This window comes from Chenopodium album, chromosome 2 (assembly GCF_948465745.1).
Source record: "Chenopodium album chromosome 2, dcCheAlbu1.1, whole genome shotgun sequence".
In the NCBI taxonomy this organism is placed as follows: Eukaryota; Viridiplantae; Streptophyta; class Magnoliopsida; order Caryophyllales; family Amaranthaceae; genus Chenopodium; species Chenopodium album.
The window spans coordinates 81,484,920-81,499,691 of NC_137835.1; the positions used below are offsets into that span (position 1 = coordinate 81,484,920).

At 35.4% G+C, this 14,772-nt stretch overlaps 2 protein-coding genes, 1 long non-coding RNA gene and 1 other non-coding gene across 5 annotated transcripts; 2 read left to right on the forward strand and 2 right to left on the reverse strand.

The window, feature by feature from the left end:
• Positions 1-1,712: 1,712 nt before the first annotated feature.
• On the reverse strand, positions 1,713-7,662 carry LOC145603254 (uncharacterized). Of its 2 annotated transcripts, none has more exons than XM_081659298.1 (5): positions 7,359-7,662; positions 5,302-5,365; positions 3,676-4,089; positions 2,730-3,073; positions 1,713-2,364 (listed from the first exon to the last, which is right to left on the reverse strand). In XM_081659298.1, the coding sequence occupies exons 1-5, from the start codon at positions 7,437-7,439 to the stop codon at positions 2,152-2,154; spliced, it is 1,116 nt and encodes a 371-aa protein (XP_081515424.1). In that variant the 5' UTR covers positions 7,440-7,662; the 3' UTR covers positions 1,713-2,151. The 2 variants fall into 2 exon arrangements, with proteins under 2 accessions (XP_081515424.1, XP_081515425.1); XM_081659299.1 differs by having other exon boundaries at positions 1,716-2,364; positions 3,676-4,086; positions 7,359-7,661.
• A 1,873-nt stretch (positions 7,663-9,535) lies between these two features.
• On the forward strand, positions 9,536-10,979 carry LOC145589683 (uncharacterized). The gene is made up of 2 exons (XR_014101785.1): positions 9,536-10,424; positions 10,737-10,979. It is a non-coding gene; the product is annotated as an uncharacterized LOC145589683 (long non-coding RNA).
• LOC145608864 (small nucleolar RNA U3) lies at positions 9,638-9,852 on the forward strand. The gene has a single exon (XR_014105922.1). It is a non-coding gene; the product is annotated as a small nucleolar RNA U3 (small nucleolar RNA).
• A 1,882-nt stretch (positions 10,980-12,861) lies between the features above and the next one.
• Positions 12,862-13,561, reverse strand: LOC145577589 (uncharacterized). The gene is made up of 2 exons (XM_081635081.1): positions 12,965-13,561; positions 12,862-12,894 (listed from the first exon to the last, which is right to left on the reverse strand). The coding sequence occupies exons 1-2, from the start codon at positions 13,559-13,561 to the stop codon at positions 12,862-12,864; spliced, it is 630 nt and encodes a 209-aa protein (XP_081491207.1).
• Positions 13,562-14,772: the final 1,211 nt, after the last annotated feature.

Genomic DNA, 14,772 nt, shown 5'->3' on the forward strand with positions numbered 1-14,772 from the left:
AAGGTGAACATAATGCACCCAAGGCAAGGATAATTTCAACATTATGTAGAGCTTAACATAAACAAAATTGTGTTTTGACAAATGAGAAGGATAATATCGCCTTTTTGTCAAAAAAAAAAAAAAAAAAAGTCACCCTATAATATTACAATTATATAAGTCATAAATTTTCACCCACTTAATCGAGTCACTCCCACTTTTCAATAAAAGTCACCCTTGTCTTACCATACAATTATATGACTGTTATTACTAATCAAATTAAGGTCGGTGTGGTTGACTTGATTATGAGGCGGTTTGAAGCTCCCCTGCTCTTCAAAAATTGGACAATATACAATCTTCAAACATTAAAAATCAGGTTTCAATGGATTAAGAAATGAAACTTTGGTAATTTAGGTGTATAATACACATTGACTTATCATAAATATGAAAATTATACTCGACCCTAGTTGAGACAAATCAGAAAATACCAAAGATTATAATCATAGAGTTAACAAAATAAATTATCCTCAAATGGTTTCTGCCAAATACCTTTGACACAATTATGTCAATGATCTGGACCTCTATCATATTTATATTAAGAGATTCTGATTTATGTAACTACTCTGAATATCTCCAATTCATTGTTATTCCTCTATCTGAAGAATACAAGGGAGTATCAACAAATTAGCACCAAACCAGTGTTTTTTTAATTCCAATGTATTGACTATGTAATATAAGTTGGAATTAATTTTTTGGGTTGAATTAGGATTTATATAATTAATTTATACAGCATAATGCAGTCAATGTGTAGTTTATGAATTAGGGCCTTAGGGGGAGATGTTAACTGCGAGTAGACAAGTAGTTGCAGAACCTGTGAGTGCAATCAGTTCTTTATATCCTACATCAGAAGAGGGTGAAAATGTGACTCTTGACGCGAATTTTCATTGTCTTGTGATGTTTGAACATCGAGTCGTAGGAAGGCTTTCACAATCCGCGCCCTCCTGTCCAGCAGACAGTTTGTGCTTATTAGTAATGATGCAAAGTGATTTCTCAAGGGGGAAAAACAGAGGTAGTTTTTCAATAGAACTAAGAAAAAAAAAACACAGAAAGAACGATTAGCAGGCTTAGCTTTGTGCAGTTCTTTATTCCTGTTCATAGTATATAAAAAGCTTCAGCACTCTCTGAAGTCTGAACTATATATCAGCATGATTTTCAGACTTTAGGTTAATTAACAGGCTAAAGTTATGCGTTTGGTGAAAGAAAATATGTCTTCGTGTTGATCGTTCCTCAAATTATTCGAGGAACAATGAATTTGTGCATCTATACATCAAGGCACAGAGGACTGAAAAATAATTAGGACAGTAATTTCCAAAGGGACCAAAATAGAAAGTACAACAGTCAAAAGTGAAATGGAGGTAGTATATCACATGTATCATCATGATACTGGAAGAAGCACAGCTAAAACACACAATGTGGGAGAAAAGGTCTTTGTATCATCATAAGTATTATGCATTTATGCCAGTGCCCATATAATTGCATTATTCATAAGGCCTAACTTTGAAATACATGTTATCATCATATCACAGTGCTCCCTAAAGAGAAGCAAATTTTAGGTACAACGTACAACTGAGCCTTCAGAAAGATCTACACATGCCTATGAGAAAGTTCCAAACATGAACACACAGCAAGCGTGACAAAAACAATCACAGTTCGGTAAATATGAAGCTTTTATGGGTGATCAGAGGCTGAGGAAGCACCATGAGAAAAAATGAACATAAAGATCCATAATTTGATCCTGCAGAAAGCTTAGTGGTAAAGAATAAAGAATGTATGTTTCATAATGTTGAGTATAAAACCCAGTCATTTGTAACAAAGTAATTATACAAGCAATGTTACAATCCCTTTCATTTTCCTCTTTTTTCTAATTTTGGAGTGTTCAACGGAGTAATGCAGCAGCATATAAAGCTGTCGTAATGAATACACTAAATCCTATTACTTCCTATCTCAAGTAATTTATCTAAGCTCAAATCTTAGGCATGATCTGCGCATAATGCAGTAATTTAAAATTTTTGAACCAACTTCTCCCCATTGATATCTAGTCATTTTCAAGCTAATGACAGGCTGCAGGGCTGTAAGCTCAAATCATGCATTGAAAATCTTTATTTCAGGGGTACCTCATTGCTCCAAAATGGAAGATGGAAAAAACCTCATAAGAAAGTTAGAGAGAGACCAAATGCAGATGAGGCCAAGAATTTGGAGGACACTCAACAGAGTGCCCAAGGAATTATTAATGGCCAAGTTGTGTGCAGTCATCTCAGCTCCTCTTACAGTGAAAGATAGAGCAGTTACCAGTTGTGCGGCTCGATTTAGTTGATGTAATCTATATACCTGTTAGATATCATTCAGCTAATCGTCAGTCCCCCAAAAAGAACAAAGTAAAAAAAATTGAACAAAAGAAATTACAAGATTTATACAGTTGCAAATTTGTAATGTGCTGCAAAATTATATGAATCCCCAAGTCACTAGAAATCTACCTCCTTCTGGGGTTCTAAATTATCTTAGCATGAAACATGAGCCATATATCTGTTACAAATAATTCCTCTATTATACCAATTAACTCACAGATACGTAACTAAGGCAAATTTGTCTCCTAAAAAGCATTTAAAAAAAAAGAGTGGGGGGGGGGGGGGGGGGGGGGGGGCAGGAAACTGAGGGAAGAATATTAGTTTATATTAATGGACAGAGTACTTCACCTGAAATACAACTGGAATGACAGGCCAAGAAGGTGACTTTGTATACTTTGCATACTGCTCGAATGCAAACTGTACAACAATACCAACCAAGTAGGGAGCTAGTGCAGCAGATGCTGCAGGTCCCGTCCAAGGCCAAACAAAACCCATAGTCACCATTGGGATAATAAGACTGAGCATTAGAATAGCAACTGAAGAAATCCGATGTCCCATCTGGGTGGTTAGCTTTCCATAGTTGCTGGTAGCAGGAACTTTGTTACCAGGGCTCCAGAGGGAGTGAATAAGAAGAAGAAAAACTGCAACCCCGCAGTAGAAGAGAGCCTCTGTGAAAAAAAGTATGAGGAAATCTGCAAGAAAGAGAGGAAGAGAACTAAGTAGTGTATCAGATGAGCATGTAGAGAAATATTGGCTGGTTTGCAATACAAAATATCTAGATGGAGCGCTAATAAAAAGTAGTGAATAGTTTCACGACAAGTGAATGTTGCAATTAAACGAAAGAGTGCTCATGAACTTCCATAATAATCTTGGATATAGTGCTATACTAGTCATGCAAGATTTTGTGAATCAAACTTGGAGTTAAATGCAGAAGCAACTCAATGCATAGTAATGCTAGTGAAGATTTGTAGGCATCTCGGAATCATAACTTGAAGCTCTAGCATATGAGCGCCCAATAAATCATGATTTGCACTTGATACAGGTATTAGACAACATTAACATGCACAGGTTATTCAAAAGCTGTACCTCAACATATTAGCAGAGATTAGTAGTTGTTGCTCCTTGTCACCTTCAGAATTAGTTTCTCTTTGTTAAAGTGACATGATTAGATTTCCCATTTAATGGTTGTTTCCGTAATACACATGACATCAAGTAGTAAACATGTAAAGCAGATGTCACCTTCATCTATAAAAATTGGGCTTAAATACAAGAAGATTTTAAATCAGCATCTCACCTGTCAAGAGGGAATCTTCAAAGATTAAAGATATTATCCTGCGCAAATATAGTGATGGAAGAATGAATGAGGCTACAAGAACAGCAGGGCCAGCGAACCATAAAAGGCTGTTCTGATTCTTTTTCTCCCTAGGTGAAGGAACTACATTCTCTTTCGCACGCTGAAGACTATAAAATGAGACAAATCCAGGTTTACCACCACTTCCCTCCGAGTGCTCATATGAAACAGTAGGTGAGACGCCTTCGTCACCCACATTACCGTCTAAGTCTAAGGGTAACTCTTCTGTCCCCGAACCACTCAACTCGATCACATCTTCTGGAAGGAAATCTTCAGATACAACAGGAAAACAATTTCTCCTCCGAAGCTCTTCTGTGGATTTAAGCTTCCCAAACCTGCACGTCCATGGCTTTGCTGCTAGACAGAACAGAAAGAAAAGATGATAGGAAAGAGTTGAGTAATGCTTCAAAGAAAAATTCTCATTAATGTTACCATCACACTGGATCAAGGAAGCTCACCTTCAAACAATTACTAAAAAGTCTTATTTAGAGCACAAAACAGATGATGGAACGCTAAACCATGGTTCACTCAAGACAAGCCACTGCTAGAACTTAGAAGTTTTATATACAAGCTTGGGTATTTCAAAACAACTTGGATGCTACTAAGATTGAACGATCATTCTATGTTGGCTGAGGCAGTAGAATGTGGTGTATTCTTAAGTGATTGACAGATCATTAATAGTCTCAGGCCTAAAGCTATCATATGTTTCCGGTGAGCCCATTATGAACAATTGTAAGTAAACAGCCCAAGTCAACATTGATTGGTGTAGAGTAACAAATACAACACCAATATAGTATAGCATATTTAAACAACCCATGTAATACATGCATGCATCAACAACTTACTGTATGGAAAATAATGAATTTGGGTATAAATTGATAACTCAATGAAGGACTACCAACACCTTAATAGGACCGCAGGATGCCAAGTTGGTATTTGGAACCATCTCTTGCAGACTGCCAATGCAACATAATTCCAAAATAACTACATGATTGAACCAAACTCATTCTTAAGACTTTATAGACCTATTGGTAACCTTGATATGGTTCCAAACCAACCTATATGACCACAGGGGACACCTCCCACATTCAGTTCAATTTTGGAAAAAATTCTGAAATAAGTCTGAAAGTGTGGATTATAGCCTTCAATTGTGGAAATTTTTTTACTTTTCCAAGCCCATAAATGAAAGAGGTCGGGGTGTTTTTCATGGACCTATGACAACTTGGGAGATCATTTGGGTGGTGGAAATTTAGCCGTTTACATACATATACACGCCTCCATAAACTCTAGGCCACCATAGGGTCATATTAAAGCTAGTTTCTGGAGAGCCTCATCACAAAGCCATAATCTTTGCATTAGGTGGAAATGTGGTATGGAAGGAAGGATCCAACTGTGGCATGAAGTTTCTTTGTAGAACTTTTGGCAAAGATAACTATGTACGTGATAAAAGAAAAGGTCAGCATAACTGACAGGTCAAAATTGCAATACTCATAACTCGTTGGCCAACAGAACATAGTTAATCATGGACATAAGTTAATCATGGCAAATCGACAAAAGTTTGAAACCCACCTTTTGTACTTGTTAAGTGCTTCCTGTTCTGCTGAGTTACAAAGGATCGTCGTCTTAAGCTTATCTGAACATCAAAGAAAGTGAAACTGTTTTTATACTTCAATATTGTAAATAACATCTCAAAATTCCAATTAGAAATCTATGAGCACTTCATGAAATAGGGACAAAGGCATGTATTCCCTCTGTCCCTTTCAAAGTGTTGTTTTAAAAGCTTTATTAATTTGAGAGGGTGGTGGTTAAAATTTCTAAGTGTTTTGCACAACTTCAATGCAAAAATCTTGACAACTATTGTCATGGACCCAGTTAACAGCTCAGCCCAACCCATCAAGGTATACACTAGAAGGCCCAAACACAAACAAGCAACCCATGGTCAACAGGAGAACAACGGTCAGCAAGACAAGGGTCAACCAAAGGGTCCTTGAAAGGGACGGTGAAGGGAAGTCAACACAACAAGAAAGAAGAGACAAATCTAATTAAAGAAGAATTAGGGAAAGCACTCAGCCTAGTTTCAATTACGTCAAGTATGGTTTTGCTATTTTAGTGATTAGTAGTCACATGTAACAATTAGGCCTCCTTGTGTCTTAGAAACTGATTATAAGTAGAAGAAGATAGTATGTGGAAGGTATCCAGATAATATTTGAGTTAAGCACTTGTGAGATTAGTAACCTAAAGTTACTGTGAGAGTCATAGCCTCAAGCTATTCCTATCCTTGTAATCTTCTTTAAATATTATTAATCAATCAAGCTTTCCCTTAAATTGTCTCTAATTACAGTCTCAATACATTGCTGAATTTCGGTCCTTGACAACTATCCCTATATTACCTATCCTATTGTACAAAAGAGTTAATTTGATTATATATTTCCCACAATTATTATCATCCCAAATAGGGATGTTTCATTTCATTTAATATTTCTACTAAATTCTTGTGCATAAATTATTGATAAGAGGTAAAAATACAGAAGACAAGCCAACCTAAAGTTAAAACATACCATGCGGGAATTAGAGCCACAAAATCATTTAAATCGCATGTATGTATAGCACGCAATAACTACCAGAAGCAATGCCAACGGGACAGCTCTACTCCACAACAGTGTGAATCTTGAAATTTCTAGGAATAAGCTTCTAATATACCCCAATTTCTCCTTTCAGAACCCCAAACTTCTGCCTAAGGAGCAAAAAAATATAAAGATCCGGAGCAAATATCCTAAGTAAAAGGTAATACAAGCAGAGATGCTTAATAACGTTAGAGACACACCTGGAGAAATAACATTACAAACTTAGGCATCTACAACATATTGTTCATGTTCATCCTGTAACTAAGTCAATCAACCCGAGGTAATCATCTTGAAAACTATATGTAAATAGGGTCTAAAAGCATTTGCATACATTCATACTCTCATACCTAGCATGTAGAGTGTATATGTCTACCTAGAAACCATATTTCTTGAACTTCCAAAGATTCACCCATGATCCATCTGGTCTAAATACCACGACAAACATATCCTTCTGTCTGTTACTCATAGTAACATTGATTATATAATAAAAACTAACAACGCGACCACTAAATCCGGAATGAAGGGAGTACAAAATGTCACTATCAATAGTGTGAATTTGGACAAAACCTACACCACAACATGCTCATCAACATATGTAGAAGTGATAGAACCCTACAATTGCAAAGAATGTGCCTTTCCATCCAAATATCCTCAATTTCACAAGTCAGTTACTCATCCAGCCCAAATTTGTGACATAAACAAGAAAAAAAATTCAATCAAAACCCATTGTTCAGTAGAAAAAATACAACAAGAAGAAAGACAACAAAAGTACTGAATTAATAAACAGCCAAAAAAAAATCACAAATTCGCACAAAACCCACTTCAACCCAACAAATTATAGCTCAAATTAAACTACCCCGGAAACAAAATCAATATTTTACAACAATCTGATAACAATTATAGATACCCAATAATAAATTAAAGTGTACAAATGCATTAAATTTCAAATTAATCAATCATAAAAACGATGCTAATAATTGGAATTGAGTGTAAGAAATTCACCAGGCAGCTCTGTCTGCATTTAATAGGAGGAGAGAGAAAGGGGGCAAAGCAAGAAAGAGAGCCACTGACTTCCATTGCCATGCTCACATTAGTTGTTATGGGTGTTGAGAAATCGATACACCCATTTGACTTTAAGAAGAGACTCTAAGAAACATGCATTTGATAAAAAATTTGGGAATAAAATCTGGGAAAATTTGGGGATGATAAACATGCACTAATGTTTCTGTGAATATGGTGAAGCAAACGACAGGGAATTTAGTTTTTGTTTGGCTAATGCTTTTCTTGTTTGTTTGCGATAATGAAGTAATTGTTTTGGGGCTAATTTCTACCTGTATTAACTATAGATAGCAACTTTGGCAAGTGGCCTTGTATTTTTAGGGTACCAGCATACGCCCGGTTACTCTGTAGTTAGTGGGGCTTGAAAGTCACGGGGTGAGTTCCCCACCACTCCATCGAACTTTGTTTGGTATATATAAATGTTATGAGTATATATGTATCAGCAATAAAGAATTAAAGATAAACAAAGAGTTAGTATTCCTAAATTCTACTCCATCCGTCCCTAAATTACATTTCTCTTTGGAAATTTACACGGGAATTAAGGAGGAAAGAATAAGACAAATAAGAATAATTAGATAATGCAATGAGAAGTACAAAGATAGATTAGTTATTACTCATGACATGTCATCAATCCTTTGCAAAAAAAAAGGACCAATCACATGATCCTAATTGAAAATTTTTAACCAATCATATTCATTGTAATTTGGCACAAGAATTATGAGTGAGATTAGGTAAGGATGAGTGATAAATCATTAAATATAAAACAGAAAAAGAGAGTTGATTTACTAAAAAAAACTTACCAAAAATAGAAAGGATGAATGTAATTTAGGGACGGAGGGAGTAGTGAAGTGGGAGTAGATTTACTTTTGTATATTGTTTGTCGTCCTATTTCATTGTAGTAATTTAGTACTTGTACTTATAGAATTGTTTATCTGTCGTTTGCAAGATCAAAATGTTACAAGGTTAATGGTCTTTGATTTAAATTCTCAAGTTTATATGTCCAAATTAAAGTTTACAATTGTTCATTTAAACGTTTATACTTCTCTACTTACTATTCTAACCAATTTATTAAAGTACGTAGAGGAAAATTATTTGTGAAAAAAGGGAGTAAAATTTGTTAGTCTCCTTAATATCATTTTAAAAAGTCAAATTATAACAGGTAGAAGGGATCATATATGAATGTGATAGTATGTTTGATTAGTTAAGCACTTAGGGCATGTTTTGATTGACTGAACTTAGCTGAACTGAATTGAACTGAACTAAACTTATTGGAGCCGAGAGAAGAAAATTAAGAACTGAACTGAAAATAAGCTGAAAAGAACAGGCCCTTAATCGTGAGAAATAAAAAGGCAAGAGATAATTTTCCTTAACATCAATTCCCGCTCTTTTTTTGTCTCAACTTTCTCTCCTATGTTCTTCAACCTTGTAACCTTGTTCAAGCTTTTTCTCACACCAAAATAATCATAATTTCCAGCCATGAGAATACAAGAGATCTCTGAAATCGTTTTGAGACAATATGAATCGACTACGACATCTTGAAGAAGAGAATTAAGCTACAAATATTGGACTTCATCAGATTTACATCAAAAAATACATAATTTGAGAAGAGATTATTTTATGAAAATTGTTCTATGTAATCTTGAGGTTTTAAAAATTGCAATGTGTACCTTTAAAAACTTTAATTTCAAATACACACCGTGTACCCCTGAGGACTCATTGATCATTATTTAATCATTATACATGATAACATTATGATTTATTTGTCAAAAAAAAAAAAAAGACACATTATGATTTAGAGAACTCATTATACCCTAATATCGGCTGATTTAATTAGTGCTTATAAGTTTCAACTACTAGTTGCGTGCTTTAGCAACATAAGTTATCTAATCTTTCCCTATCAATTTAAAATAAGTTATGATGTTGGAATGTACAGTGACTAATCACTATGGCTTAGAATGGTTTGGTAAAGCATAAGTAAATATGTGCTAAATGTATCAATATTTGGGAAGAGTTTATATATAATGCAAGTAATTAAGTACACCACATGTTTTTATGTTATCACAAGTCATAATTAAGTTCAAGTGCTAAACATTGCTGCTAGACTCCTCATTGATATAACACGTGTGGTTGATAAAAGTTTCCATGTAAACAAAAAAGTCCCACATCGACAAAAATCACAAAAAATATCATATTTATAAACTCAAGAGATCAGTAGATAGAGCACGACCTTACTTGAACAGGATCTGTTCTATAGGATCGTACCTCTGTATCCTTGAGTTCTAAGGAGACAGAAAACCAAGTCTGGTGGATGAATTATGACCGTGCGATTAGAGCGTGATTAACGGCGACCGTCGATCTTCGGATCACCGGTGCTGTAGAGGATCGTACCTCAGCTCCTTTGTGAGCCGGGGATGGTCGCACGGTTGTCTGACAGACTTAAATCAAAATCTTTTTTAATTTTCATAAAAAAAAAAATGTGATTAAATTGTTGTATAATTACTGCAACATTGAACTAAAAACACTTTTATTTGATTACATTTTTTTGGGTTGACAAAAATGAAGGGGAAATTGGGAGGAAAGAAGGTTCCGACCGGAACGCCGTCGTTGGCGAAGTCGTGTGTGGTGGTTGTTTTGTCTCTCCTCGGTGGCGCTTCCATTGTTCACAACATCTACAAACCTGATCTTGTATGTTGTTTTACTTTTACTTGTTTTTCTTTTTTGTTTTGTAGAGTTTGCACACCATATGTTTGTCTGACAGACTTAAATCAAAATCTTTTTTAATTTTCATAAAAAAAAAAATGTGATTAAATTGTTGTATAATTACTGCAACATTGAACTAAAAACACTTTTATTTGATTACATTTTTTTGGGTTGACAAAAATGAAGGGGAAATTGGGAGGAAAGAAGGTTCCGACCGGAACGCCGTCGTTGGCGAAGTCGTGTGTGGTGGTTGTTTTGTCTCTCCTCGGTGGCGCTTCCATTGTTCACAACATCTACAAACCTGATCTTGTATGTTGTTTTACTTTTACTTGTTTTTCTTTTTTGTTTTGTAGAGTTTGCACACCATATGTTTGATAAAATGCTCCAGTGAGTAACTGATGTTTTTACTACGCTGTGCTTATGTTGTGCTGCCCAAGTCTTGTTGTAACATCTAATGTTCTTCATCGTTTCAAATCGAGTTTATCGAATTCATTGCCTCCCTTGCTCGATGATCAATTGCTTGTCTATGTTAAGTTTTATTGGAATGCATCGACATTGTAGCGTAAATCTTGTTATTCGTATTAAATGAGTTGTATAAGCCAAGATTTTCTTTGTGTGTAGACTTTGCCGCCTTTGGAAGAAGTGAGTGTGGATAAGAAGGAGAAGTAATGATTATTGATTACATCTATCTACTCTTGCTGTAAGTTCAAGTTGAGTGATGAATAATGCCGTCAGAATATTTTGAATTCCAGCTAAATGTACGCGTCTTTGAAAGAGTTCAAGGATATGAAGTATACACATTTTTCCGAAACTAAGTGATGAAACTTGCTGTTAAATGAAGTTTTATGTCATGCTTGTTTTGAATTATGAATGGTATGATATTGTAGCTTTCTCCCTCAGTTATCTTCATAAGATAAATAAATACGAACTTCCGAAATTAATTTCTTTCCATGCTGATTACTGAGTTCATAATAAAATGTAACCCCAGAAACATTTTCTTTCTTTTCATAACTCGATTGCACGTTCTTAGCTGAAGAAAGCCAGAATTTCCACTTATTCCTTACTAAGTAGGCTTTGCCGAAAACTATAGAAAGCTTGGATTTAGGCATGTTGCTACCAATCTAATGTAACGCATTGGATCATAAACTACTTACCTGCAAAACAGTGCTAGCTTATCTCAAGTCGACTGTTGTAACAAGGATTCCACAGTGGCAAAAGGTAACATCATTGTCGAACAGACAGTAATCTGAGCTTAGTAGCACAACTGCTAATGCAGGGGATCTCCCTGGTAGCACTGGCAATCAGTCATCCTAGCCAAACCCTGCAGGGGCTGCGCTATAACTCAAGACTATAGTGCAACCATAGACAGTTGGACAAAGGTTGGCAATTTGGCATTGTAGAGACGAGGGTGCTCAGAGGCTAGAATCGTCATAGATTGCCAGTTGTCACAAATCAACTGATGTTTTGTAGTGTTCAGAAACTTTGCTGAGGATTTTTAGTAATGCTATTGTGTGATGAGAACCATAGAGTATGTGCGGTAACCCTGTGTATCACTGACTGGCTTCTCAAAGGTCCGTAGTTCTACACTCGACTTGTGGTGGCAAATGGCAATGGTCTTCCTGTTCTATCCAGGGAGGGGAGCGCAGAGTACATAGTTGCTCCTTCTCTTCCCTATAATCAGGTGTCATTGGCACGCAAGTGTTTTACAAATGACCATAAAATAGTCTAACTGATAACTTTCTCCAAATATGTGTTTATTCAATACTCTTCAAACTAAGAATGAGACTTGCCGTTGAATGAAGTTTATTGTCATGCTTGTTTTGAATTATGATTATTACTGTAGTAGTGTAGTATTGTCGCTTTCTTTATATTTTACCTTCCTAAAGATAAATTTTAAATCCTTTTGTACAAATGAGAATACTGGTCAATTTTTAAAAAGTTTGACCATAAAAAAAGTCAAAACAAGAACATCATTTTTTAGTACGGAGTACTACGTATATCTTTGTCTCCTTGAGACTCGAAGGAAAATACCATATTACAGTTGGTAAAACACAGGGTAGAAATCAAATAGATGATCAGTCTGTAACAGAGTAAAACAAAGTCTTTGTTCCATCTATTCACCTTATTTGTGCTAAACTTAAATAATTCATACTAATTGAAGCTGATTTTTACTTACAGAAACAGATTAAAATTGATTATATCATCGGAGATTCAATCCAAGTATATGGTATGCCTTCTCCTAACAGTGATGGACTTCTGTTGAGTAATAAATAGCAAATCTCTTGTGGTGATCGATCTAGGCGTTTGATAAACTTCCAAGGCTGCCCATCTAATATATTATAAAAGCAAGTGTTTCCGTAACAAACTCCATGCCCATCCCACCTCCATGTCACGCGATCATCCAGGTTAAAGATGGTATTAGCCGTAATGCCATGGTTAGAATGAGCAGGTACTTGGACACTGAAGGAAGAGTTGGAACCAGTGAATATAGCTCTGTCACCCAGGTTTGTAACTTCCTTGACCTTTCCGTCCTTAACATCTAGCTCGAGTACCTCAAATCTTTTGGTTTCGCAAGAGGTAATATGAATCATATACCAATTTAAATGTATTATCACCTGACGGATAACCAACAATTGACCTGCAGATTCAACCAAATAATAATACCATGCTTCATTATTTTTCCTGGTTTCCAACTCAGTGACCACCTGAAAATGAGGACTACCTTGGGCTGTCTCAAATTTCACAATCATACCATTGCAGTTAACCCCATAAAACTCTCCTTGATAGAAAGTTATGTCGCGGCAAAGAGAGCCAAGAAAGCCATCCAAGTTCAACTGGGGATCCACTACCTGAATCCACCCATCATCATAGCCGTTCCTCCAATAAACCAGCATTGAAGGAACAGTAATATCGGTTGTATCTTTGTCCTCCAAAGCAAGGAAGACAATAAAATCCGACGTGATTGATGGGTTGGCGGATAGGATTAGTTTATCAGGGTGGTAGTCAACACCGTAGTGCACAGGCCATAATAACTCAATTTCGGGGAGCTCTATTGTGGCACCGGTATAGGGGTTAAAGAGCAAGAGTTTAAGACTTTCTAAGACCAAAAGCAGCCACCCATATGAAGCTAATATCCTTTCCTCGTCATTGTTGTAGACTCCCTCTTGGACTTTAATGTAGCGAAACGTGTTCTTGTAGAAGCTATGGAGTGTATAATATAACCCCGAGGAGTATCTCTCTGGATATCCTAGCCATGGAATTGTATGCTCGCGGCCTAATGATGATCTTCCATCATTATTGTTGATGAATGCTCGGAATTTAGCTTTCTTAAGGGCTGATCTCCAAGAAGAACAAACACATCTTAGAGTCACAAAGTCCTCAAAGAAATGAAGATGCTCTGCAATCTTAGTGACGAGCTCTTTTGGCATGTCACCCCAACCTGCCATGCTTCAAACTATAAGGGAAAGTGTTAATCAGTATTGAAAATCTTTATTAAACAATTTACAATAATAATTAAGATAACCATAGTTGACATATTCAATGATTGTATACAATATTGATGCATAATGATCGTAAAAAGTTCTATCTTTTGATATCTAATCGAGAGGAAATAATCTCTAAAAAAAAAAGTTTAAATTTATTTAAGGTTAATTTAATATGAACCTTTACTTTTGAGATCAAAATTCATACGACACCTTAATATATTCAAACAACAATCAACTTTTTCACCAAAAAAAAAAAAAAAAAAAAAAAAAAAAAAAAAAAAAAAAAAACAACAACAACAACAATCAACTTTATTTAAGCGTAATTGCAAGTTCACTTAAATTTTTACAAAAAAAGAAAGTTACCTCTTAGTGGTGAAATTGCAATAGCTGAAACGAAATTGAGTTTCAAAGTGAAAAAGATACGAGGGTTTAAATAAAGGGAGAGTACCACTTAACAAAGTGAGAATTTTTTTGGAGAGAAAGGTGGGATACTAAGAGGTTGTTACCTAACATATATATCTATATTGGATTTTTAAGTGATAATTTTTTTTATTATTTTTTTTTAACTATATCCTTCTCAAATCTCAATTTTTTGATTTGATTGTTTGATTTATTAGAAAGTTGAGGGGAACTGCTCCGCATTGAGTTTAGTATTATTTACCTGGTTGAGTGGTGGTTGATTATTAGTGCAAGCTTGAATTGAAGGATGGCTGAAATGTGAAATTAATTTGGGTCTATTGTTTAGAAGTTAAGAGGGGGTTGTGAAAGGAACTAGGAAGCAGTGATTAATTTGGTATTGTGAGGTTAATTATGATAATTTGTGCGTATGGATTGAAGAACTACCCTTTGATAATTTGTGTGTATGGTTTAGACATTTTCCCTCTCTGCTTTATGTCAAATCGTTGCACAAAACCTGTAACGGAAGTAGTAATATTAATGTCTTTCAAGACATGAAGAGTCTGATTTAACTTGTTGATATATGCTACAGGCTAATGTACTGTTGATATGAGGCTACCTATACGTTTATAATGTGATATAGGCTATGTCATATGATTTTTTTAAATTCACAAGATTAATTCCGTGTTATTTTGTAATTTAAAAGCATATCTTTTGCTGTAGAGTTGATTCCAACCAGCAACTAAAAAACCAAAAGAAAACTATAGCATCCGAGG